Source organism: Cervus canadensis, chromosome 2 (assembly GCF_019320065.1).
Source record: "Cervus canadensis isolate Bull #8, Minnesota chromosome 2, ASM1932006v1, whole genome shotgun sequence".
In the NCBI taxonomy this organism is placed as follows: Eukaryota; Metazoa; Chordata; class Mammalia; order Artiodactyla; family Cervidae; genus Cervus; species Cervus canadensis.
The window spans coordinates 92,634,680-92,658,403 of record NC_057387.1 but is presented as its reverse complement, the minus strand read 5'-3'; the positions used below and the strand labels follow the sequence as shown (position 1 = coordinate 92,658,403).

At 47.6% G+C, this 23,724-nt stretch overlaps 1 protein-coding gene across 1 annotated transcript in view; it reads right to left on the bottom strand.

Annotated features, from left to right (window-relative positions):
• Window positions 1-23,724, bottom strand: part of AGBL4 (AGBL carboxypeptidase 4) — a 1,430,302-nt gene that overhangs the window by 114,016 nt on the left and 1,292,562 nt on the right. Inside the window, exon 8 of the mRNA XM_043449387.1 lies at window positions 11,978-12,092. Coding sequence (XP_043305322.1) covers window positions 11,978-12,092 — 115 coding nt within the window. The remainder of the gene's footprint in view (window positions 1-11,977; window positions 12,093-23,724) is intronic.

Genomic DNA, 23,724 nt, shown 5'->3' with positions numbered 1-23,724 from the left:
CTGAAAGCAATTCTGAGAGCCAGTCACCAATTGGAAGGACCTAAGATTTCATAAAACCCAATTTCCATATTTCAAAAATGGGAAAACTGATGCCAAGGTCACACAGCTATGTAAGGGTAGAGTTGGAAGTCCATTCCAGAACTGATGGATTATTTCCCTCCCTGTAAAGAATACTGACAAAGAGTAGAGAACCATTTTAAAGGCTCGAGAGGGCACATTATCTAAAGACCCCTCAGGCCTGTTTAGTCACTAAGTTGAGTCTGACTCTTTGTAACCCCATGGACTGTAGCCCACCAGGCTCCTCTGTCCATTGGATTTTCCAGGCAAGAATACTGGAGCGGATTGCCATTTCCTTTTCAGGGGATCTCCCCAACCCAGGGACCAAACCCACCTCTCCTGCATTGGCAGGCAGGTTCTTTACCACTGAGCCACCTGGGAGAAACCCCTGCCTGTGGGGCTAGGAATCAGCTCTTTCCATTTCTTTATAGAAAAAGGGCAGGGGAAGCCCTGGAGGGAAGAAAAGTCCTTTAGCTCTTCACAGGTCTGGAAACTGCTGAGACCCTTGCCTGCCTTGCCTGAGCCTGAGAAGTGGCTTCGGTTGCAAGTGTGGACTCCAGAGCCATGCTGCCTGAGTGAGATTCTGGTGTGGTTGTGGGTCAGCTGGTGGTTTAACCTCTCTAGGCCTCAGACCTGATCTGAAAAATATGGATTCTGCCTGCCTCAGAGGGTTGTTCAAAGGATTGAATGAGATCAGTCATGTAAACGCTGGGCACACTGCCTTGTTTGAGATAAGCGCTACATACATGTTAGCTGGTCTTACGGTTTCATTCTTGGTGTGACACTCTGGATCCTCCACAAACCAGCCCCTACTTATTCCTTCAGCTTCTTGCATCATGTCCCCCAACCTCTACACACAAGCCTTGCACATTATATGTCTTATGAGCTAGTTACAAAATGCACCCCCTTCTGTGGGCTGGTGTAAGATCTCCAAGTGGCCAGGCTTGTCAGCTTCCACCTGCCCCTTAGCCTTTGTTCAGTGTGTGAAACCACACTGCAGGCTGCAGTCCTGACCATGGGCACCAGCCATGCCAGACCACCTGGTGGTCCTCAGGGCTCCTGCTTACTTGGGGTTCAGGCAGCAGGTCTCAGAGAATGAACACTGGGCTCAGGGTCAGCTCTCTGGTTTGGACTCCTGGATCTCCCTCCCCTGGGGCTTCAGGCAAACACGTTCACTGCCCTGTGTGCTTCAGTTTCCTTGTCTGTAAAATGAAGATAACACAAGAACCTACTTCATAGTTTCATAGGGTTTTGGGGAGAAAGTCCCCTTCTCAATCCTAGTGGGGGCTTTTAGTCCCCAGAAATAAGGGGAATGGCACTTCACCTCCATCTCCTCTCTTCCTCTTCCTGAGGGAGGGGACGGAACTTATCTGATGGGTTAACCAGGGGTAAGGAGCAGAATTCGTTGGGCTGGCCCTCCTGGCACAGCCTGTTAGATCTGCTACCCTCAGGAAGGGTCTGTTCTGGCCTCCTCTCCTCCACTTGGTATGCCTTCTCACTTGCTGCTCGGCTTGGGGCTGATTTTTGTTGTTCAGTCACTCAGTCGCATCCGACACTTTGTGATCCCATGGACTGCAGCATGCCAGGCTTCCCTGCCCTTCACTATCTCCAGAGTTTGCTCAAACTCATGTCCATTGAGTCGATGATGCCATCCAATCATCTCGTCCTCTGTCGCCCCCTTCTCTGCCTGCCCTCAATTTCCCCTAGCATCGGGGTCTTTTCCAATAAGTTGGCTTTTTGTATCAGGTGGCTGAAGGACTGGAGTTTCAGTTTCAGCATCGGTCCTTCCAATGAATATTCATGGTTGATTTCCTTTGGGGTTGACTGGTTTGATCTCCTTGCTGTCCAAGGGACTTACAAGATCTTCTCCAGCACCACAGTTCAAAAGAAACAATTCCTTAGCACTCAGTCTTCTTTACGGTCCTACTCTCACATCCGTACATGACTACTGGAAAAACCATAGCTTTGACTAGATGGACCTTTGTTGGCAAAGTGATATCTCTGCTTTTTAATATGCTGTCTAGGTTTGTCATAACTTTACTTCCAAGAAGCAAGCATCTTTTAATTGTGGATGGTGGGGAAGTTGAATTTTGGGGTGAAGTATAAGGCCAATTTTAGCCACAGATACAAGCTATGCCTTCCAAATCTTGTTTCTATCAATAATAAAGCTAACATTCTGATCTCAATCTTTCTGATCCCTGTATCTCCTCCTACATGGCTGGTAGTAGGCTGTGAGTGGGAGCAGAAGCATGATGAGTTATCACCCCCACATCTCCAGGGGGGATAATACATTAAAAATTATTAGAATAGGGTCTGACAACTTGTAAAATTCCATCCATGCTTATATTATTATAATCACTGTTGTTACTTAACAGTATTATTCTTTTGTTTGAGAATGTTTTGCCAATTTCTTTATCTGACTAACTCCCACTCACCCCTCAAGATCCATCTCACTGCTCCCTGAGGGCAAACATGGGCTAAGCCCACTGCAGGTCCCCAGTTGATGCCTGGGACAAAGTACTTGCTGAGTGAGCATTTGAGCATGGGGCAAGGGAGATAATGAAGGACAGGGAAGCCTGGCATGCTGCAATCCATGGGGTCACAAAGAGTCCACCGAGCCACTGAACACCAACAAGGGAGACAGTGGGAGGTGAGGCTGGGGAAGAGCTTCCTGAATGCCATGCCCACCTTGAAGACAAGGGTGAAGAGTATAGGTTCTGATGGTATTTAGGGAGGCCCCAAAGGATTGCACATGGAACTGACACTATTCCATCAGCGGTTTAGGAACTAAGACTGGCACCTATGAAGTTCTTGATTCAATCACAATGTTTTGCTCCTCCAGACTCCCCAGCCCCTAATTCTGGGTAACTGTCCCACAGAGGCCTGTCTTCACTGTAGAATTAATTATTAAAATCAACTCACTATCAACTCTAACTTTGAAAGGCTACTTGAAGGGACAGAGACGGGGAGCAGTCTCCACAGACATCTAGCCATCTGGCCTTTTCTGCGGAACCTGGCTGGGAAGCTCATTTGAATAATTGGTTTTGGCGGTGTGCACTCGTGGGTTAGACACCTGATTATGCTGCCAGCCCCGGTGTCCTTTCAGCCTCTGTGGGAACATCACTCAGGTTATATAAAATGGGAGAGAGTCTCTGGGAGGCAAGGCTTGGTCTGGCCCCTGTGTCACTTGCGCTTCCTCTTGAAAAACTATGTGACTTACATACTGTGTGACCTTGAGCAAGTTACTTGGCCTCTCTGTGGCTTGGTTTCCTCTTTGTTCAAAGGAGGAGTGTGATTTGCCCAGTCTATGGTTCTCAGAGAAAGAAGGGCGGTGGGGTGGTTGGAGTGTGGGGGTTGTGACTTAGCAGGAATGCAAGTGGAAGGATTGAGGTCTACAAGAGGTCAATGTCAGATAGCGATGGGCAAGTAGGTTGTACCAGGAGAAGTATGTCCCCAGAACTAGGCTTGTGATGATTCCTTCCTTCTCTTGTGCCACTAACTAGCTCTATGAACTTAAGGGAGTTACTGAATCTACCTATGCCTCAGACTCCTCATCTGTAAAATGAGAATAATAATAGAGTTGTTCTAAGAATTAAATAAAGCAATACATGCAAAATACCTAGACTAAGGCAAGATCTGGGAGAGTCAATAGGCTATTTATCATCGCCATTATCATTGCCATCACTCCCAGCATCATCTACATCATTATTGTTGTCATCGTCATCAGCACCACCATCATCCCATCATCACCATCACTATCATCACCATCGTCATCATCAACACTCATCATTATACGTTTTCCATCCTGGACATCACGTCTCAAACATAGACCATGATGAACATCTGGAGCATGTTCAGAAGACAGCAGGAAGGACGGGGAGAGAACTGGATTTCAGATCACATATGAAAAGTTGTAAACCTTTGGGGATGTTCAGCCAGGAGAACAGGAGCTGACAGTGGTTGGAGTGAGTGAGGAGTAAGGAGGCATGGGGACATAGAATCCTCAAATAGCTGAAATGCTACCATGTGAAAGATGGATCGAACATGACTAATCCTTCAAGGGCAGAAAGCAGAAATGATGGCTGACAGGTTAGGCGTGGATATAAACACCCTCTAATAGTCAGAGCTGGCATCAGTGTGGCACTTCTTAAGGTTCCCCTGCCTTAGGTGGGGCCCTGGACAAGCTACCTCTGAGGCCCCATCACACTCCAAGGCTGACGAGGCTGAGAAGGCAGCAGGTGGTGGGGGGCGGAGGGGCATGAGACCTGTGTGCGGAAGGAGGCATAGTGAGAAGGGGCTGGCAGATACTGCTTGGTGAGGCAACTTGCAGTGGATCTTTGTGCTCACTTCCAGTTGATGAAAAATGCAGTTTTATGCTTGTCAAAGAACAAATAGAATACTGACACATATTTTTTACATAGCTAATTTTGTTTTCCATTCTATTTCGGACAGTTAAGAGTGTTTCCTTCTTTGGCTATTGAGGTGAGTGGGGTTGGTCGGTTACAGCGTCTGTACATGCCTATGTGTACGTGTCTCTATGTGTATATCTATATGCGTGTTATGTTTGTGTTTGTAAGTGTGTGTATGTGTGTGCTGGAAATACCTCCCCTGGTGTTTTACCCTCTGCCATATGTAATGATGATTGCTGTAAAAATCTCTCCTTATATCCCTTCTATGTCTGGTGGACTATACACATTTTTTAAAAACCTTCCCTCATCACCCTTAGTCAGAAGGAAGCACTCCCTGCTTTCAGGATAGAGTGTAGCCATGGGTTTAATTTGTAGCAGGCTAGGCCTGGCCAGCTTGGATTCATAAACCTGACCTGACCCTTCCTGCTAGGGGACGCAGGGCAAGTTCTTTGGTATCTCTGGGCCTCAATTTGCTCCTCTAATTAAAAAGGGGCCATAATACTACGTCCACCTCAGGGTTGTTTTGAGTGTTAGCAGGGATGATATATATAATGTGTGGTTAGTAGGCACTTAGACACTAGCTCTGATGATGTCCAGGCTTCCACAGCATGACACACACACCCCTCTAGTACAAATACTGAGCCTCTTATTGCCAAAGGCTGCCTCTCATCTCCATCTGCTTCCCTAAGGCGCAGCACAGGGCCTGACACTCAGCAGGCCCTCGACAAACCTTAGTTAAATTGGATTTACTGCGCTGGAGCATTCTTTGCTACGTAAAGCTCACCAGGGCCAACAGACAGAATGTGTTGCAAGTCTGCGGGTTGTAGCAGCATCCGTTTCCACTGCGGGGTCTGCAGCGCCGTGCGATAAAGCTGAATCATTTCTGCACCACCCGTGGAGGTCTGTTCCTCTCCCCCACCTCCACACTCTCAAGAAGCACTGAGGCTTCCCAAAGATGAGAAATTTCACAGCATCCTGATATCTTTTGGGTAACTGCGTATTTTATGATGACTAATAGGCAATTACTATGGTAATATTGCAATTCAGCATGTGTGAGATTTGGGAAATGAGAAATTATGGGTAACTATGTTGGACTCATTTCTATGGTAACAAAAAGTAATTGTCATTAAATACCAGTTATATGGAGGCTGTACCTGGTAATTATAGATTTTTATGCCCAGAAACATAAATAAAACCAATAAATTTATTCAAAGGTCTACGACTGTTTACTTATACGTGACTCTATGGAATACACAATGACAAGCACCTAATTAAGAAATGCAAACTTAATGCAGAGTTTCATATTGTCATATGGAGATGGAGAGTCTGTTTCTCAGCTGCAAGGAAAACTGCACATCACACAGCCTCAGTGGGGTACAGGTAGGGAAGGAGGGTGTCTCCTCTGCAAAGGAAGTGATGGGGAAGAGGAGGTGACGGAGAGAGAGAATACGGGCTGCACTGTGCGGGGACGGCCAACCTCCTGCAGGACGGCGAGAGCCACCAACAAGCACAGGCCAACTCAGCCCGTCACCCTGGACCCCAAAGGCCTGCCGACCTCTGCCTGTGGCTCTTGTCTCTGTAAGCGCCTGAAGTTACAGAGTTTATCCCTCCATCCTTCCAAGCCTGGGATTCCCCCCTAAACCTCTCCAAAGATGCTCAAATTGCATTGGTAGATTATACCACTATTTTTACATTGTGATAAAAGGCACACAACATAAAATGTACCATTTTAATCATTTTTAAGTGTACAATTCAGTGGTATTAAGTATGTTTACAATGTTGTGCAACCATCACCACCAGCTATCTCCAAACCTTTTCCTTCTCGTAAAACTGAAACTCTATATCCATTAAAAGATAAGTCTCCTCCCCCAGCCCCACCAGCCAGCCCTTGGAAATCACCATTCTACTTTCTGCCTCTATGATTTGGACTACTCTTAAGTACTTCATATTAGTGGAATCATAAAATATCCGTCTTTTTGTGTCTGGCTTATCTCGCTTAGCATAACGTCCCCCAGGTTCATCTGTGCTGTAGCTGTACCATTCTTGACAGAGCCTGTCTCCAGGGCCTCTGCTAAATGATGAGAAGTATCCTGCACTTCATTTTCCTCTTGCAAGAGAGCAGAGGGGAACTGAAGCTGGGGAGAGAAGGGTCTTGCCCCAGGAAGAGAAGGCTTAGGAGAGTAGGTGAAGCTGGTCCACTAGTTCTCTGCTTCTGCCTCCAGCCTGTAGGACACAGGCAGTGTCTGGCAGTGGAGGGAGCCCTGGACACACCAAGGGACCTTAAACACAGCTCTTCACTTCTGCAGACTTGGTTTCCCCTTTGCTCAAATGGATATGATAAAAACTGACTTTCCTTTCTCAAAGAGTTGTGGTAATGATCCACGGTGGTTTCTAAGTATAATGCCCTGTACAAGAACTAAGCGTGGCTCTGAACCCAAAGTTCACTAAATCATTCGAGCAGTTCATTGTAGTGTTTATGTCACAACAGCGTAAGATCAAAACAACCAGGGTTAGGAGGCTGAGTTGCTGAAAGTAAAGGGTTGGGAGCCGAGGGCATCTGGTGATGATTGCGCTACCTGTGGACGCAGCTCCAGGCAAGAATACTGGAGCGGGTAGCCATTTCCTTCTCCAGGCGATCTTCCCAACCCAGGGATCAAATCCATGTCTTCTGCATTGCAGGCAGATTCTTTACTGTCTGAGCCACCAGGGAAGCCCCTGTGCCATTTCCTAGTTACTAAGCACTGCTCTGGAGTTTATTGACTCGCATGGATAATTATACGTCAAAGACTGGTTCTGTCCTGGGCTGTGTGCCAGGCTTTGGGGATAAAATCCTGACTTCAGGGAGCTTACGGTCTAAAGGTGGGGACAGTCATTCAATAAATAAACACATGATTACAAGCTGGGGCAAGGGCTCTGAAAGGATAGTTCTGAGTGCTCTGAAAGAGGGTAATGGGAAACCTAATTTATATTGGAGAATCTAGGCAGGCCTTTCTGTGTGTGTGTGTGTGTGTGTGTGTGTGTGTATTAGTCGCTCAGTCATGTCTGACTCTTTCTGACCCCGTGGACTGTAGCCTGCCAGGCTCCTCTGTCCATGGATTTCTCCAGGCAAGAATACTGGAGTGGGCTGCTATTCCCTTCTCCAGGGGGTCTTCTCGACCCAGGGATCGAACTCATATCTGCCGTATTGCAGGCAGGTTCTTTATATTCTGAGCCACTAGGGAAGCCTGGCCTTTCTGTGAAGTGACATTAAATCTCAGACCTAAACTGCAGAAAATGGCCAGTGTTATTAGAGTGTAGTAAGTGAGACAGAGACAGCAAAGACAGGGCTTCCCTGGTGACTCAGTGGTAAAGAATCCACCTGTCAATGCAGGAGACAGGGTTCGATCTCTGGGTCAGGAAGATCCTCTGGAGAAGGAAATGGCAACCCACTCCAGTATTCTTGCCTGGGAAATCCCACAGACAGAGGAGCCTTGTGGGCTATAGTCCATGGGATTTCTAAAGAGTCAGACACAACTTCAGTTCAGTTCAGTTCAGTCACTCAGTCGTGACCAACTCTTTGCGATCCCATGAATCGCAGCACGCCAGGCCTCCCTGTCCATCACTCAACTGAATTGAGTTTACTCAAACTCATGCCCATCGAGTCGGTGATGCCATCCAGCCACCTCATCCTCTGTTGTCCCCTTCTCCTCCTGCCCCCAATCCCTCCCAGCATCAGGGTCTTTTCCAATGAGTCAACTCTTCACATGAGGTGGCCAAAGTATTGGAGTTTCAGCTTCAGCATCAGTCCTTCCAATGAACACCCAGGACTGATCTCCTTCAGGATGGACTGGCTGGATCTCCTTGCAGTCCAAGGGACTCTCAAGAGTCTTCTCCAACACCACAGTTCAAAAGCATCAATTCTTCAGCGCTCAGCTTTCTTCACACTCCAACTCTCACATGCATACATGACCACTGGAAAAACCATGGCCTTGACCAGATGGACCTTTGTTGGCAAAGTAATGTCTCTGCTCTTTAATATGCTATCTAGGTTGGTCATAACTTTCCTTCCAAGGAGTAAGCGTCTTTTAATTTCATGGCTGCAATCGGAGCTAACAAACAAAAGTGAGACAGACCATATAGTTGGCCTGTGTTTTTATTAGATGCCATAATACTGTTGCTATCTCCTGTTACACCAGCTCCTGTTATGCAGGGCTGCCAGAGAGCGTACGGTGGCTGCTATAACTCTGGTTCTCTCTACTCCTCCCATAAGCCAGAGTTTGGGAGCACACATAGGAGTCTAGTAAGTAAACACTGCTGCTCTTTTACATAAAGTACATCATCTATCATGGGACAGGTGTCATCACCAGCCATTAAGTGCTAGAGTGCACCTTGTCTATTTCACTATAAATACCATGGTATTGGTACTTGTATTATTAAATATAGGGCTTCTCTGGTAGCTCAACTGGTAAAGAATCCACCTGCAATGCAGCAGATCCTGGTTCGATCCCTGGGTTGGGAAGATCCCCTGGAGAAGGGAAGAGCTACCCACTCCAGTATTCTGGCCTAGAGAATTCCGCGGACTGTATAGTCCATGGGGTCACAAAGAATCAGACAGCTTTGTATGGTCAAAGCTGGGAAATCTGATTCCTCTTTCTAGATTTGATTACATGGTTCTTTAGCATAGGAGAAGAAAAAGAGAAGGAAAAAGAGGAGGAGGGTTGGGGGAAGAGGCACCTGGAGGGCATGGAGTAGATTTTTATTATTTTCAAGCACAGAAAGCTTCACAAAGATCCTTCTTCACAGAGTTGCTGCTAGCATTAAATGAGACACGTGTGTGAGTGCCTGACATGGCACTGGTGAGCAGGCAGAGTCCTTGGGCTGGCATTTTCCAGGTGTTTTATAGCCCTTGACACCCCTGGGGACAGTGGGGCAGGTGAGGGCCAGTGGGGAAAGGGGTTTCTTTGGGAAACACTGAACACTTTATTCCCCTCTTGGGATTTCTGTTTACTGGCATATTCAAAATGGAAAAATCTTAGTGTAGAAGAGAGTGTTTAACTTTGCCTAACTGTATGTTTCCCTTAATTTACTTGAACTCTGAATCCATTCTCCCCCTACAATGCCTGGGCAAGTCCCACCAAACCATGGGACGCTGTGCTGTGGCCAGTAGGGTAGCTCTGTGAGGGGCTGGCCTACAGAACCCCTAAGGTACCTTGAAGCTCTCCATTTGTAGACTTGATTATTATTTTTCACATCCTCCAAATATTTAATGGTGAATCTTCATGATTGATAGGTTTTTTGTTGCTACTCAGAGCTGTTTTAGCAAGAGGATTAATGCCTGTGGTTAGAGATTTTCTTCAGCTCTTGTAATGAGAATCACATACTCTCTCTGGGAGAAGGCTGGGCTTTTAAACTTCAGTACAGCACCATTTCTGAGGGGCGGAATTCTTTTATCCTGAAAGCCCCAAATCATAAAACTTGGACAGCTTGGGGACATACAGGAAACAGTTACCTCCCCAGCACCACCCGCACTGGCCATCTGAAGCCCAGAAAGAGGAGGCATTTTGGCCAAGGTCAAAGACCTCTTTCCAACTGGTCATCCCCGGACAGCAGATGATGACATAAATAAGTATGTGGACTGGACAGTACTGACCTCTCTCTAACCATGGCTGCTCTTGTAATTAAACAGAAATGTTAACATCAATCAAATGGTCCTTCCACTACCATTATCGCCAACATTGCATTCTGTCCAGGAAAGGTGGAAAGGCACTGCTCCCAGGCCTGCAACAGCCATAAAAACCTGCCAGTGCTAATGAACCATCACTTGAGCCAATTAAGAAGAAGCAAAACTGTCTTTAATTAAGGCATCATGCATCCCATGGGTTCTCTCTAACTCATACCCAGGGGTACTAGGAAGCCTCTGTGGATCCAACTGCCACACTCTGGGAAAGCATTAAACCAGCTCTGTTTCAAAAGGACCTGATGGGATGTCAGGAAATGTGGGTTCTGGTCTGAGTTCTGCCACTGACCTTGGGCAAGTCCCATTTGATCTCTGAATCTCAGTGCCTTCATCAGGAAAGTCATTTCTCTCTTTTTTTTTTCTTGTATCCACCAAACTCTTTTTGAGCATCTACCACATGCTGATCCCTGATGATAGGCACTGGGGAACACAAGGACCATTAAGGCTCAGTGTTTTCCCTCTGGTGGTTTTAGGACCATGGGGTCCTTGCAGTGGGGTAAGACACATTCAGTATCCAAGCCTGTGGGAGCTCAGAGAAGGGAATGGCCAATTCTGTTTGGGGGATTGGGGGATGTTTTTCGGAAGAAGAGGTACAAGCTGATTTGTAAGGAAGGATTAGTGAGATGAGGGGTCTTCCCTGGTAGTTCAAAGAGTAAAGAATCTGCCTGCAGTGCAGGAGATCTGAGTTTGATCCCTGAGTTGGGAAGATCTCCTGGAGAAGGGAATGGCTATCCACTCCAGTAGTCTTACCTGGAGAATTCCATGAACAGAGAAGCCTGGTGGGCTACTGTCCGTGGGGTCACTGAGCAACTAACACAAAAACACACAAAGTGAGATGAGGAAGGGACTAGGAAGCCCTGGACAGAGGGCCTTTATGAAGGTGAGGTATCAGTCCCCAACAGGACCTGTGTAAGGAACCAGGCCTTCCTTAGAGTGGCCAGAGCAATGATTCTAAGACTAGAGGGTGGGGGGTGAGGCAACAGGTCACACAGAGTCTTGCATCAAAGCTGGGGAGCTTGAATATCACCTTGGGAATTCTAGGACCAATCAGCTCTCAAGTTGTATAATTTGGGCAGTGAAGTTAGTCAACGATTTACTGGTTGTAAGACTTTGGGCCCGTGTGTTGCCTCAAAGGTGAAATACGGCTAATGACGCACTCTTTCTCAGAGGATTCAATGTTCTCTCAGCAGATGGTTCCCCGGGCAGTGGAATTTTTGGCTGTAAATTATGGGGCTAAGCCAGGAGAAAGAGTTCAAGATGTGAAGTGCATGAGTGAAGTGTGGGGCCAGCCAGTATGCTCACACCAAAGAGAAATGCTGCCCACGTGATGCAGGCTGCCGCTCTCCTTCATTAATAATCTCCAAGAAGAAATCCAGAAACAAAATGGTAACTGTCATCACCACCATATGCTCAAAAGCACATTCATTGCTACTGTTTCTTTGTGAGCACTGATGCTCACAAGTGCCCTGCCAGGGAAGTAATTATTATCTTAATTATGCAAGAGAAACTGCAATGCATCAGAGAGGGAAAGTGAATTCCCCAAGGTTACCTAGGAAGTAGGCACCAAAACTGATACTAGGTCTCCTGGTTCCTGATCCAGCAAACTGCCCAGGAAACTCCAGCAAGTGATCTCACATGACTATGCATGAGCTAGCCAAGATCAGCCCATCACATCCTCAGGAGCTGGGGTGAAACTTCTGATGAACTCATGGGTGAAGAAAATTCCTCCTCAAAAACAGCCCCTTTTTCTTCTTGCTTTCATACCCCCACCCAAGCATTCTCCCCCATCCCTCACCTGTAATTGCCCAGGTAGACACCATCAGGATTGAGCATGGGTGCAATCTTGAAGACCAGGTGTTCCCGTAGGACACGAGCAATAGGGTGCTGGCTTATGAGGAAGTCAATGATCCCTGCGAAAAAGAGAAGCATCTGGGTTAGTGTCGACATGTTTCAGGAAGGAGGGAGCACCTTTCCTCAGCTGGGAAAAACAATGAGAGATCAATGGGTGATTTGGGGGCCTATGTTGTTAGCCACTGTGGGTACATGGCTATGAATTAGGGGTTGCCCAGTGAATTTTACAAATAATATCTCTGTTTCCAGGAGACAGCTCAAGACGTAATATTGAAGGTCAAGGCCTGGAGGACAGCATGTCCTGCTCAAGAGGACAGGAAGGGCCTCCAGGAAAAGACAGCATGTGAGCTATGCCTTGGAGTCTCGACAGAGATAGGGGAGAGGCAGGATAACTCTGAACAATAAAAGCAGAGTTGCTCCCTAATGTGTCCACTGCTAGCTAAAGGCTGACATTAGTTTGGATGATTGAGGGGTGAGGACCTTAAGAGGTCTCAGTCCTCGTGAGGCTGAAGGGTACACCAGGAAACAGAGAGAAGTCACAAAAAGACAGGGAGGTTTTGTCAATACCTCTGCTCCTTTCCCCACTTAAAGGGTCCTCTGCTTCCAGACTCCAGGGCTGGCTGCCTTCTCTGCTTCTCACTAGGACAAATACCACCTTGCCTCCCAGTCACCAGATTTAGGACTGTCTCCTCCATGACTCTCCTCCTATAGTCAGGCAGTCCCCAAGTCTCTTCTTTGAAAAGAGCAAATCTGCCCCTCATCTCCATCCCCCTGCCTCTCTTCTAGGCCACCATCACATCTGGCCTGGATGAGAGCAACCAGAGCTGGCCTAGGTGATAGCGACCACCTCTGGAAGGTGCCCTTATCACTACCGCCAGAGGGACTGTCCTGAAGTGCAAACCTGACCCTGTCACCACCTTTGTTGATGTCCTGGCCATGGCCTGCACACATCTACAAGGGAGGAGGTAAGAAAACAAGAACTGAGTCTTTGCCCTGATCCTCTTTTTCTCCATGTTTCTACTTATTCCTTGGAGACCTGAAAAAAATAGACAGAATGGAACTCTGGCATTCCATGAGACACCTGCCATGCTGGAAAGTGACAGGAGAGCACACAACCCTTCCAAAAGCACAGAAGGAGAACAGAGAGAGCCCTTCCCCTGCTGGAGAGAGCAGAAAATGTATCAAGGAGAAAGAAGCTTTGAGCTGGGCCCTGACAGATATGTAGGTTTTGACAGCCAGACAGGAGGAAGCAGCGGGGTAACTAAGAACAATCCATGTGCCCAGTGGCAGGCACTTAGCTCTTGGAATGATAAGTCACTCTGTGGCACGTTCCAGAGCTGCTGTGACCAGGGAGGGATATCTTGGGCTGAGAATCCATTGGCAGCCGAGAGCCAGTTGGACATCATTTACTGCATGGCTGACGCGGCGGTAGACCAGATGCCCTAATTTATTTGTTGGTTTTCATATGAAAGCTGTAGTTTGCCAGTAAATAGGCAGGGTAATGATGCCAAGCACCCTTGTTAGGGGCTAATAATTGCTTAATCTGTCCACTAATTGACCCCAGCTCCCGGGGCAGCCCTCCATCAAGGAGCCAGACATTGCTCAGGGCCTGGCCATACTGCCTCAGAGAAAGGCTTCTGGAAATGGAGTAGTTCATTGTGAGCCATCCTCCTTCACAGATGACCAGATTAATTGGGCTGCAGATCAAGCAACTAATAAGAGGATGAGAGGAAACAAAGCCAGACTGGAGGCTGCAGCCACCCAGAGTGAGCATGGGGCAAGGAAAGCAGAAGTTTTAGATTCATCTCTTGGCTAGAGGTCAGACTCAGTTCAACAGGAATCTTTCGTATTGAGGAGGAAATTGGGAGGAGATCTTTCACTTTTATTTGGTGTGGGGAGGGGGTGGTAAGTGAAGTGGAAAATGAGGAGAAATGTCAGAGCAAGAGTGGAGAGGAAATGCCATCCCCCAGTATGGGCCAAAAGCATGGAATGGACGAAGGAAGCAGAGAGTGTGAGGACTTGGAGATCTGCATGGACTCCTCATTGGTTGTTAGTTTTCTCTGACCAGTTTCCTCAACCTGATATAGAGGTAGTGATCTGGAAGAATTCTGTGGGACTGACTTAGAACTCCTGCATTTTGACTGCTGGTCCCAGCACCTGAACATTGTAATGTGCTCTCATGAAAGTCACTTAGATCAAAGGTTGAAAGCAGTGGGGGTAGTAAAAATCAGAATGCAGCCTAGAATTAGGTGTTGTGGTCTTTGAAGTTGACTGACCGTGGGATCTGGGAACAAGGATACTGAATTGGAGAAGCCAACAAACCAGCAGTCAGAGAACCTGGCTTCTAGTTTTGGCTCATCTTTAAACTTAGATGAAAGAACACAGTGATTCCCAAGGATGCATCCCACAGTGACAGGTTATGATTCCACCTACTTCATTCCTTTACCTCAAAGTAGCAGAATCCTCATCTGTCAAATGAGGAGACCACACTTCCTCCTTCTGGGAGACACAATCCACCCCCTGAAGATCAGTCTCTGCCCCTTCAGTTGTTGGCTTCAGTTGTTGGTTTGTTGGCTTCTCCAATTCAGTATCCTTGTTCCCAGATCCTATGGTCAGTCAACTTCATAGACCACAACACCTAATTCTAGGCTGCATTCTGATTTTTACTACCTCCACTGCTTTCAACCTTTGACCTAAGTGACTTTATGAGAGCACATTCAGTAAACATATTTGCAGATCCTTCATTAGGAAGGCAGAAGAAAGCAGGACTGGGGGCTAGAGAGGGTGGAGGAAGAGGAGGAAAAGTGGCAGAGTTTGGAAATGGAAGCTGGGTGGCCAACCTCACTGCCCTGTGCTGACCTTGCCTGGCCACGGTGACCAGCACCAAGTAAGCCACAACTAAAAGTTCAATGTTGCTGTTTCTCCCGCTGTACAGAGCCAGGCATGCAGCAGGCGCCCAATAAATGCCCATTGGTAGAGTAGCCCCAGGAATTCATTTGACCTGGACAAAGTAGAGTGTTAGTTGAGCTGATAATTACTCATTCTATAAACATGCGCAGGATCAGGTCCATGCCAGGAGCAGCTTGGCATTCCAAGATGCGTAATAGGTTCCTGCTCAGAGGGGTGCATGGGGGGAGAGCAGCTCCTACCAACAAGGGCTCTGATGGGTGTCAGGGAATGTTTGACGGGAGGATTTCTACGTGCTGTCTCTGATGAGTCCTTTGTCCCTCTTCAAGCGGAACAGCACGCTGCTCCCAGGGACTAAGGTCATTGTGTGAGGCAGGCTTGGGTCTCCTTTAGTAAACATTCTCTTTAGGACAAAACTGCTTAGTCTCGTTCCCCTTTCTTGAGATATGGATTGTGTCCTGACCTTGTGACTAACATTACCCCTGTTCCCTTGGTAACGGTTGCTGTACGTTTGGTTTTCTGATCTCTATCATTCCCAAAAGAAGTTTCTTGTACCACAGCCTATATATACTCATAAGAAAATCATTAAAGCACCTTTGCTCCACCAGAGCTTAGGTCCCAGGGTCTTTTTTGTCTCTCTCTCTCTCTCTTTCTCTCTCTCTCTTTCTCTCTTTCACTTTCTTATCGTCGACTCCGTACCACAAGGTTCCAGTCCATTAAAGGACCCCAACAGATGGGAACAGCACAAGGAGTCCTAGGAACCCCGAGGTCTCCTGACCCAGCCTGGGAGTCAAGAAGGTGTTGTGGAAACTTAAAGAATGAGTAGAGTGAACCAGATGATAGAGGTGCCAGGAGACAGTGTTCCAGGTGGGGGAAGTCTTACACAGAGATTAGGAGGCGAGACAGAAGACAACCTGTTTCTTAAGAGAGTTCTTCAGTTCCAGGTGGCATAGCTTCATGACTAAGGGCACAGACATTGAAACTGGACTAAACTGTGGCCTTAACCTCTCTGTTTCTCAGTTTCCTCACCAATTAAGAAGAAGAATAGTATTATAAGGATCTGAGTTAGTTAATGTGAGCAAAGTGCCCAGCACATAGGAAGTGTGTTGTTTACTCATTGCTCTTATTTGGTTTGGCTGAAGGTGTGGGGTGGGAGGATGTTGAGAGAGAAGCAGGAGAGGTAAATGGGGGCTTGCCGATCCTGCTGAAGAATATGAACAGCTCATGAGAGCCATTGCCAAGGTCAGGGTCAGATCTGGCCTTTGGAGAGAGTTTCCCCTGGCTGCAGCCTGGAATGCAGTTTGGAGGGAAGTAATAATAATGGATGGATGTCCTGAAGGTGGACAAGGTGGTGGTAGGGGTGCAAACCTAGCAGAGAGCCAGCAAAGATAAAGAGGCTTGCAGTCAGAAACCAGGGTCTGGCATGGTGGTGACCTGCAGGGGCTCTGCAGTGACCAAGACCCAGAGAGTCACAAGGATGCCACTGATGGAGGGTAAGCATTGTGGATAGATGACGACACTGATGAGAAGACTACCTGTCTATCACCCCCAGGAGCAGCAGAAGTCTTGGCTTAAGTCATACAACCTTGGGGAAAGGTGACACCAAGATTACAGAGATTAAGTTTCTGGAACCTGGCAGAATGGGGCCTCGAAACGGAAACTGAGTGCAGTTTTAGAAATGTAAGGAAAATTGTAGTTTCAGTACCTCTGAGTGTGGGGGACTGAGGCTTGCATCTGCTGTGCAAATCTATCTTCTGTCCAGGCTGTGCGCTCCAGGAGGGCAAGGACACAGCTCCCGTTCTTGGCCAGGATTTTGTCAGCGCCCAGCTCAGCACTGGGGCAAGGCAAATGCTCAATATTTATGTGTGAAATGAATGAATAAAGATGGACCAGGGAATTTCCTGGCCGTCCAATGGCTAGGAATCTATGCTTTCACTGCTGAGGGCACAAGCTGAATCCCTGGTCAGGGAACTAAGATCCCACAAGCCATGTGATGCAGTCACAAAGAAAGAGAGAGATGGTTCAGTGACAGGTACTACTATGTTCAGTAGCTGGATTGAGTCCATTTTTCAGACACGGAAACCAAGTCAGGGTGGTGGCATCATTTGCTGAGTGTCTCCCAGGGGGGCCTGACTGGGATTCAGGTCCAGTTCTACTGGTTTCAAAGTGGTACCCTTTCCATGAAACCAAGATGGGATAAACCAGGAGTCTATTTGCATGGGATTTGCAAATTATTTGGATATATGCCTGCATGATTTTTCTCTAGAGAGTTCTGTGTAAAGTATTGCTGCTCTTCTCTACTAAGAGGAAGGATACACAGTAGGAAGAGCCCAGGCTTGAAGCAGGACATTTGGGGTCGGGTTAGGGGTATGTCTCTGCTGGGCTGAGTGTGGGTCATGTGACAGGGGTCCTCTAGGCTCTACCCTGACTGCCCTTAGCTGAGCCCAAGGACCCAGGTTATGGAATTCCAGGAAGGCTGGCCCTGAAGAGCCTGACATTCACAGAGTCTAAGTTCTCACCCCCCCTTCTCCAACTCTGCCCATTTCACAGATGAAAAGACAAGCTTGGGAAAGCAAAAGGCCCCATGACAACCCCTTCCTGGATCTAGTTTCATGTATATCTGAGGCTGTATGGGAGGGAGGGGGGAGGAGGAGATGAAGAAGAGGTGCAGGGTAGAGGAGGGAGGAAAATAGTGAGAGAGAGGAGGGAGGAAGGGGCCAAGGTCACCACTGCACTGTGGGCGATCTCAGCTTGGGCTTGGTCCTGGTGTCCTGGTGGTTGTGAGTGTGAGAGAGAGAGAGTGTGTGTGTGAGAGAGAGAGAGTGTGTGTGTCTTGGTGTCCTGGTGGTTGTGAGTGTGTGTTTGCACGCACATGCGGGTTCTCCCCATCCTTTGCGTGCCCCCACAGGACACCCCTGAGGAGTGAGCTCCCAAGAGAGGGCCTGGTGGGCCCCTTGGCACCTGGAGCGGGGCTCCATAAATCCTCACGGCAGGCCCTGGAGGACGAGGTTGGTGCTACTTCATAGGCAGAGAAAGAGGCTCTGAGAGTTGAGGACTTGATGGGGGTCCCAGTGAGGGGGTGAGAGTGATAGGACTCTGACTCAGGTGTCCCGGTGGCTGTGTGCAAGTCTGAAACCTCAGCTACGCCCACTGCCCAGCCGTCTCCAGAGGGGGAGTACCTCCCCATGGCAGCGTTTCACACAGGTGGGCTTAAGGGTTCATTTACAAAGGGCCTGGAGTGGACAAGTGCTCTGCAGATGGGACTTTTCAGTGAGCGATGTCCCACCAACTCCAGGAAGCTTCAGGGCAAGGACACTCCCTGGACCTGAGATCAAGTCCTGGCCAGACTTCTGACTTGCATCCCGGTCTCCCAGCAGGTAAATGGAAGGGCTCAGCTAATGGCTGTTCTGGAGAAGGAGCCGAGGAAGGAAGGCAGACTTGCTACAGGAGTCACACACCTGGGTTTGGGTTCCCAGTGAGGATTAGAGGAAGCACGCCCCGCACCTGGAAGATGCCCCAGTAAGGCTGCCTCCTCCTCTATAAATAGTACTTACTCAGCGCTGACTGCACCCCAAGCACCATCTTACATTTTTATGGACACTAACTCATTTCATCACCACAACAACCCTCTGAGGCAGAATTCCTATTATTATTTCCCTTTTGAGAAAAAGGGACTGAGACACAGAGAGGTTGCAGGACCCCAAGGTCACCCTGTACCAAGAGGGAGGGCTGAGCTTTAGTTCCAGGCAGCGAGGCTCCAGAGACCCCGCTCACACACACACTGTCACAGGACCATGTGGGAATGACCTTGACCTCTCACATCGCAGCCTGAGAGGGAGGACAGTTCAGCTGCACAGAGGCCAAGAGTGGGGCTTTGGAGGAGCAGCCATCCCCCCACCAAGCAGAGCCTTGAGAAAGTCACAGCCCTGCCCCCCCTAAACGCCACCCATGCCGAGCTCTGCCACAACAGGACTTCACTCTGCTCCCAGCAGCAGATGCAGCAGCAGCTCGGCTGCGAGAACCGAGGTCCCAGCCAGATGGGGAGGACCAGGCCTCACATGTCTGTCCTCTATTCAAGGTCACTGAGCCAGTTAATGGGAAAAAAGAGTTAACAGAGCCAAAGATTCTCATCCTCCCAGGCCTTAGATTCTACCGCCCTCCCCAGAACAAGGGAGGCTGGGGAGGGGTCCAGCTGAGACATGGGTCTAGGGAAGAGAGCCTGAGCTGAGCCCCATGTGGCTGTAGTCTGGGGTATCCCCAGGGGGCTGGGAGACCCTCGGGGAAGACCCTGCCTCCGTTCCTCACTGGTGAAGTGGGGGAATGCTGCCTGTGTTGAGCTGTCTCTGGAAGGATGAATTGTGTGTCTCAAGGGACAGTTACAGAGATGGGGACAGAGGAAGACCAGGACTTGGGAGACAGGCCCCAGGGCCACATCCACCATGAATTAGCTGTGTGATCCGGGGTACGCCACCTCACCCTGAGCCTGCACAGTCTCACCTGCCGTGCACATTGGCTGCTGTGGGCCAGCCTGAGCACTGTGTTCTTCCAGGTGAGAAGCTTGGCCTTCTAGTGCTTCCCACCCCTGAGAGGGTAAAGGCTTGGGAGACCCGGCTTCAAAGCTCTTCCTGCACTTTACTGACTGTGTGAATGGAGGTTCCTCTTTCTGAACTCAGATTTAGTATCCTAAGCCAAGACAGAGTTTGTTCCTCAAACAGTCCCACGAGGTGAATAAGACAATGCCCATTTCACAAATGCAGAAAATGGCACTCTAAGATCCAGCCCTGGGCCTCAATAAGTTCAGGTTTAAAGGGAGAACAAAAAAAAATGCAAAACAAACATGTAACAAATCGGGGCAAAAAAGATGACTATTGAGCAACCCACAATGCAGACCCAAGGCAGGGGGCTGAAGGGAGTGGGCCAGGGGCCCAGTTTAATTTGGTCGCTCTGTCGTGTCAGACTCTTTGAGACCCCATGGGCTGCAGCATGCCAGGATTCCCTGTCCTTTACCATCTCCCAGAGCTTGTTCAAACTCGTGTCCATCGAGTCAGTGATGCCATCTAACCATCTCATCCTCTGTCATCCCATTCTCCTCCCTTTTTCAATCTTTCCCAGCATCAGGGTCTTTTCCAGTGAGTCAGTTCTTCACATCAGGTGGCCAAAGTATTGGAGTTTCAGCTTCAGCATCAGTCTTTCCAATGAATATTCAGGACTGATTTCCTTTAGGATGAACTGGTTGGATCTCCTTGCAGTCCAAGAGGCTCTCTAAAGTCTTCTCCAACACCACATTCAAAAGCATCAGTTCTTTGGAACTCAACTCTCACATCCATACATGACTACTAGAAAAACCATAGCTTTGACTAGATGGACCTTTGTTGGCAAAGTACTGTCTCTGCTTTTCAATATGCTGTCCAGGTTAGTCATAGCTTTTCTTCCAAGGAGCAAACGTCTTTTAATTTCATGGCTGCAGTCACCATCTGCAGTGATTTTGGAGTCCAAGAAAATAAAATCTGTCACTGTTTCCACTTTTCCCCTATCTATTTACCATGAAGTGATGGGACCGGATGCCATGATCTTCGGTTTTTGAATACTGAGTTTTAAGACAGCTTTTTCACTCTCCTCTTTCACTTTCATCAAAAAGCTCTTTAGTTCCTCTTTGCTTTCTGCCATAAAGGTGGTGACGTCTGCATATCTGAGGTTATTCATATTCCTCCCAGGAATATGGATTCAAGCTTGTGCTTCATCCAGCCCGGCATTTTGCATGATGTACTTTGCATAGAAGTTAAATAATCAGGGTGACAATATAAAGCCTTGACATACTCCTTTCCCAATTTGGGACCAGTGTGTTATTCCATGTCCAGTTCTAACTATTGCTTCTTGGCCTGTAGATTTCTCAGGAGGCAGGTAAGGTGGTCTGATATTCCCATCTCTTGAAGAATTTTCCACAGTTTGTTATGATCCACACAGTCAAAAGCTTTGGTGTAGTGAATAAAGCAGAAGTAGATGTTTTTCTGGAACTCTATTGCTTTTTCTGTGATCCAACAGATGTTGGCAATTTGATCTCAGGTTTCTTTGCCTTTTCTAAATCCAGTTTGAACATCTGGAAATTCTTGGTTCATGTACTGTTGAAGCCTGGCTTGGAGGATTTTAAGCAGCTAGCATGTGAGATGAGTGCAATTGTGCAGTAATTTGAACATCCTTTGGCCTGGAGCACGTACTTGAAATGAACCTTGGGAGAGGAGGGGGTATTTGCCAGGTGGCAAAGAGTGGGCACAAGACCTCCTAGGCAAAGAAGCAGAAGATGCAGAAGCCCAGTGGTGGGAAGAAGAGAGTTCTTCCAGGGATTAGGTTGTGTGTGGGACTGGCATATAGTGAGATGCGGCAAGAGCCAGGTCATGGAGAATTGTCAATGCCATGCTGAGGAGTTTGGAGGTGACCTTGAGAAGGTGGTGGAAGGCATTCAAAATCTCTGCCAAAGAATAAAGAGTTGGTTGAAAAGCTGCAGAACAGCAGCTTTTGACAGCAGCTGAGTCCATTGATAAACTCAGCACCTTTCAGACTCCTTTTGGGGGAAGGCAGTTTCAATGGAGAGAGCGTCTGAGAACTACAGACTTCTCTGTGCTTCAGGCCTCATCTGTAAAAGGGATCATGACCCTGCCCTCTGTCTGCTGCCCACAGAGGGGGTAAGTATGGGAGTTTGGGTTGCCAGGGATAAAGTATCAGTAGTAAGGCTATGTCTTTTCACAAACAAGGACAAAATAGTTGCTTCTGATCAGCTGGGGGAATAGGGCTGCTGCCAAGATTAGTAACTGACAGATGGCTGCCAGTAAAGGAGGTGGTACAATCCAGACAGCCCTGGGAGAGGTTATTGCAAGGACAGGGGAAGAAGGAAGCTGGAAGGGAGATGCCAAGGAGGTAGCTAAGGTGGCTGGCTGGGGAATCCAGAACCCCTAGTCAAGCCTCTGAGCTTCTTGTCTTTGGGTGATCACTCACTCCCTCTGAAGCTCAGGCTCCTTGTCTGAAACAAAGAGGGAGGCAGCAGTGCCTGACCACAGCCCTGTAAGAACTTGAACTGGGAAAAGAAGACCCTATGTGTTTGCAGACTGCCTTAGAGTTGACAAGTCAGATTACCTGCCTCCTCTTCTCAGATCCCCATGAGGAAGGGGGTGACATCTGTTGAGGGTCTGCTGCATGTCAGACACAGGACTGGGTGTTTGTTTACATTCATCTCATGCCAGCTTCATAACAGCCATCGCAGATAGGTATTGGTATATTGGGCTGCCCAAAATGTTCAGTTGACTTTTTCCATGAGATGTAATGAAAAACCCAAATGAAATTTTGGGCCAATCCATTATTATTATTTTTTACACTTGAGGAACTGAACTGCTAGGAAGTGGCAGAGCCAGTATTTGACCCCAAGACTGTCTGATGGCAAATAGTCATTATTTCCAGAGCAGCATGCTGCCTCACCTCTATTGGTTTTATCATATCCTTTTGACCTCATGGCCATTTTGAGACAAAAATGAGATAAATTACTTAACTTCTCCAAAATTCTGTTTTTTCATATGTAAAAATGTAGCTAATACTAGTTTCTCTGACATAGAAAACTTAATATAATCAAATCAATCCAACATATTAGGTTAAATCAACAAAATAACATAAAATATGTAAAGTGCTTAGAATAGTGCTTGGCCAAGCTCCCCTGTCCTTTACCACCTCCCCAAGTTTGCTCAGATTCATGCCCATTAAGTTGGTGATGCCATCCAACCATTTTATTCTCTGCTGTCCCCCTCTCCTGCCCTCAATCTTTCCCAGCATCAGGGTCTTTTCCAGCGACTTTTCATATCAGGTGGCCAAAATATTGGAGCTTCAGTTTCAGCTTCAGTCCTTCCAATGGATATTCAGTGTTGGTTTCCTTTAGGATTGATGGGTTTGATCGCATCAATTGATTGATTGATTGCAGTCCAAGGGACTCTCTAAAGTCTTCTCCAACACCACAGTTCAAAAGCATTAATTCTTTGGCACTCAGCTTTCTTTATGGTCCAACTCTCACATCCATACATGACCACTGGAATAACCATACCTTTGACTATATGGACCTTTGTTGGCAAACTGATGTCTCTGCTTTTTAATATGCTATCAAGGTTTCTCATAGCTTTTCTTCCAAGGAACAAGTGTCTTTTAATTTCGTGACTGCAGTCACCATCTGCAGTGATTTTGGAGTCCAAGAAAATAAAATCTGTCACTGTTTCCACTTTTTTCCCATCTATTTGCCATGAAATGATGGGACCTCATGCCATGATTTTAGTTTTTTGAATGTTGAGTTTTAAACCAGCTTCTTCACTGTCCTCTTTCACCCTCATCAAGAGGCTTTTAAGTTCCTCTTCACTTGTTGCCATTCAGTTCAGTTCAGTTCAGTCGCTCAGTCGTGTCCGACTCTTTGTGACCCCATGAATCACAGCACTCCAGGCCTCCCTGTCCATCACCAACTTCTGGAGTTTACTCAAACCCATGTCCATCGAGTCGGTGATGCCATCCAACCATCTCATCCTCTGTAGTCCCCTTTTCCTCCTGCCCCCAATCCGTCCCAACATCCAGGTCTTTTCCAATGAGTCAGCTCTTCGCATCATGTGGCCAAAGTATTGGAGTTTCAGCTTCAACATCAGTCCTTCCAATGAACACCCAGGACTGATCTCCTTCAGGATGGATTGGTTGGAACTCCTTGCAGTCCAAGGGACTCTCGAGAGTCTTCTCCAACACCATAGTTCAAGAGCATCAATTTTTCGG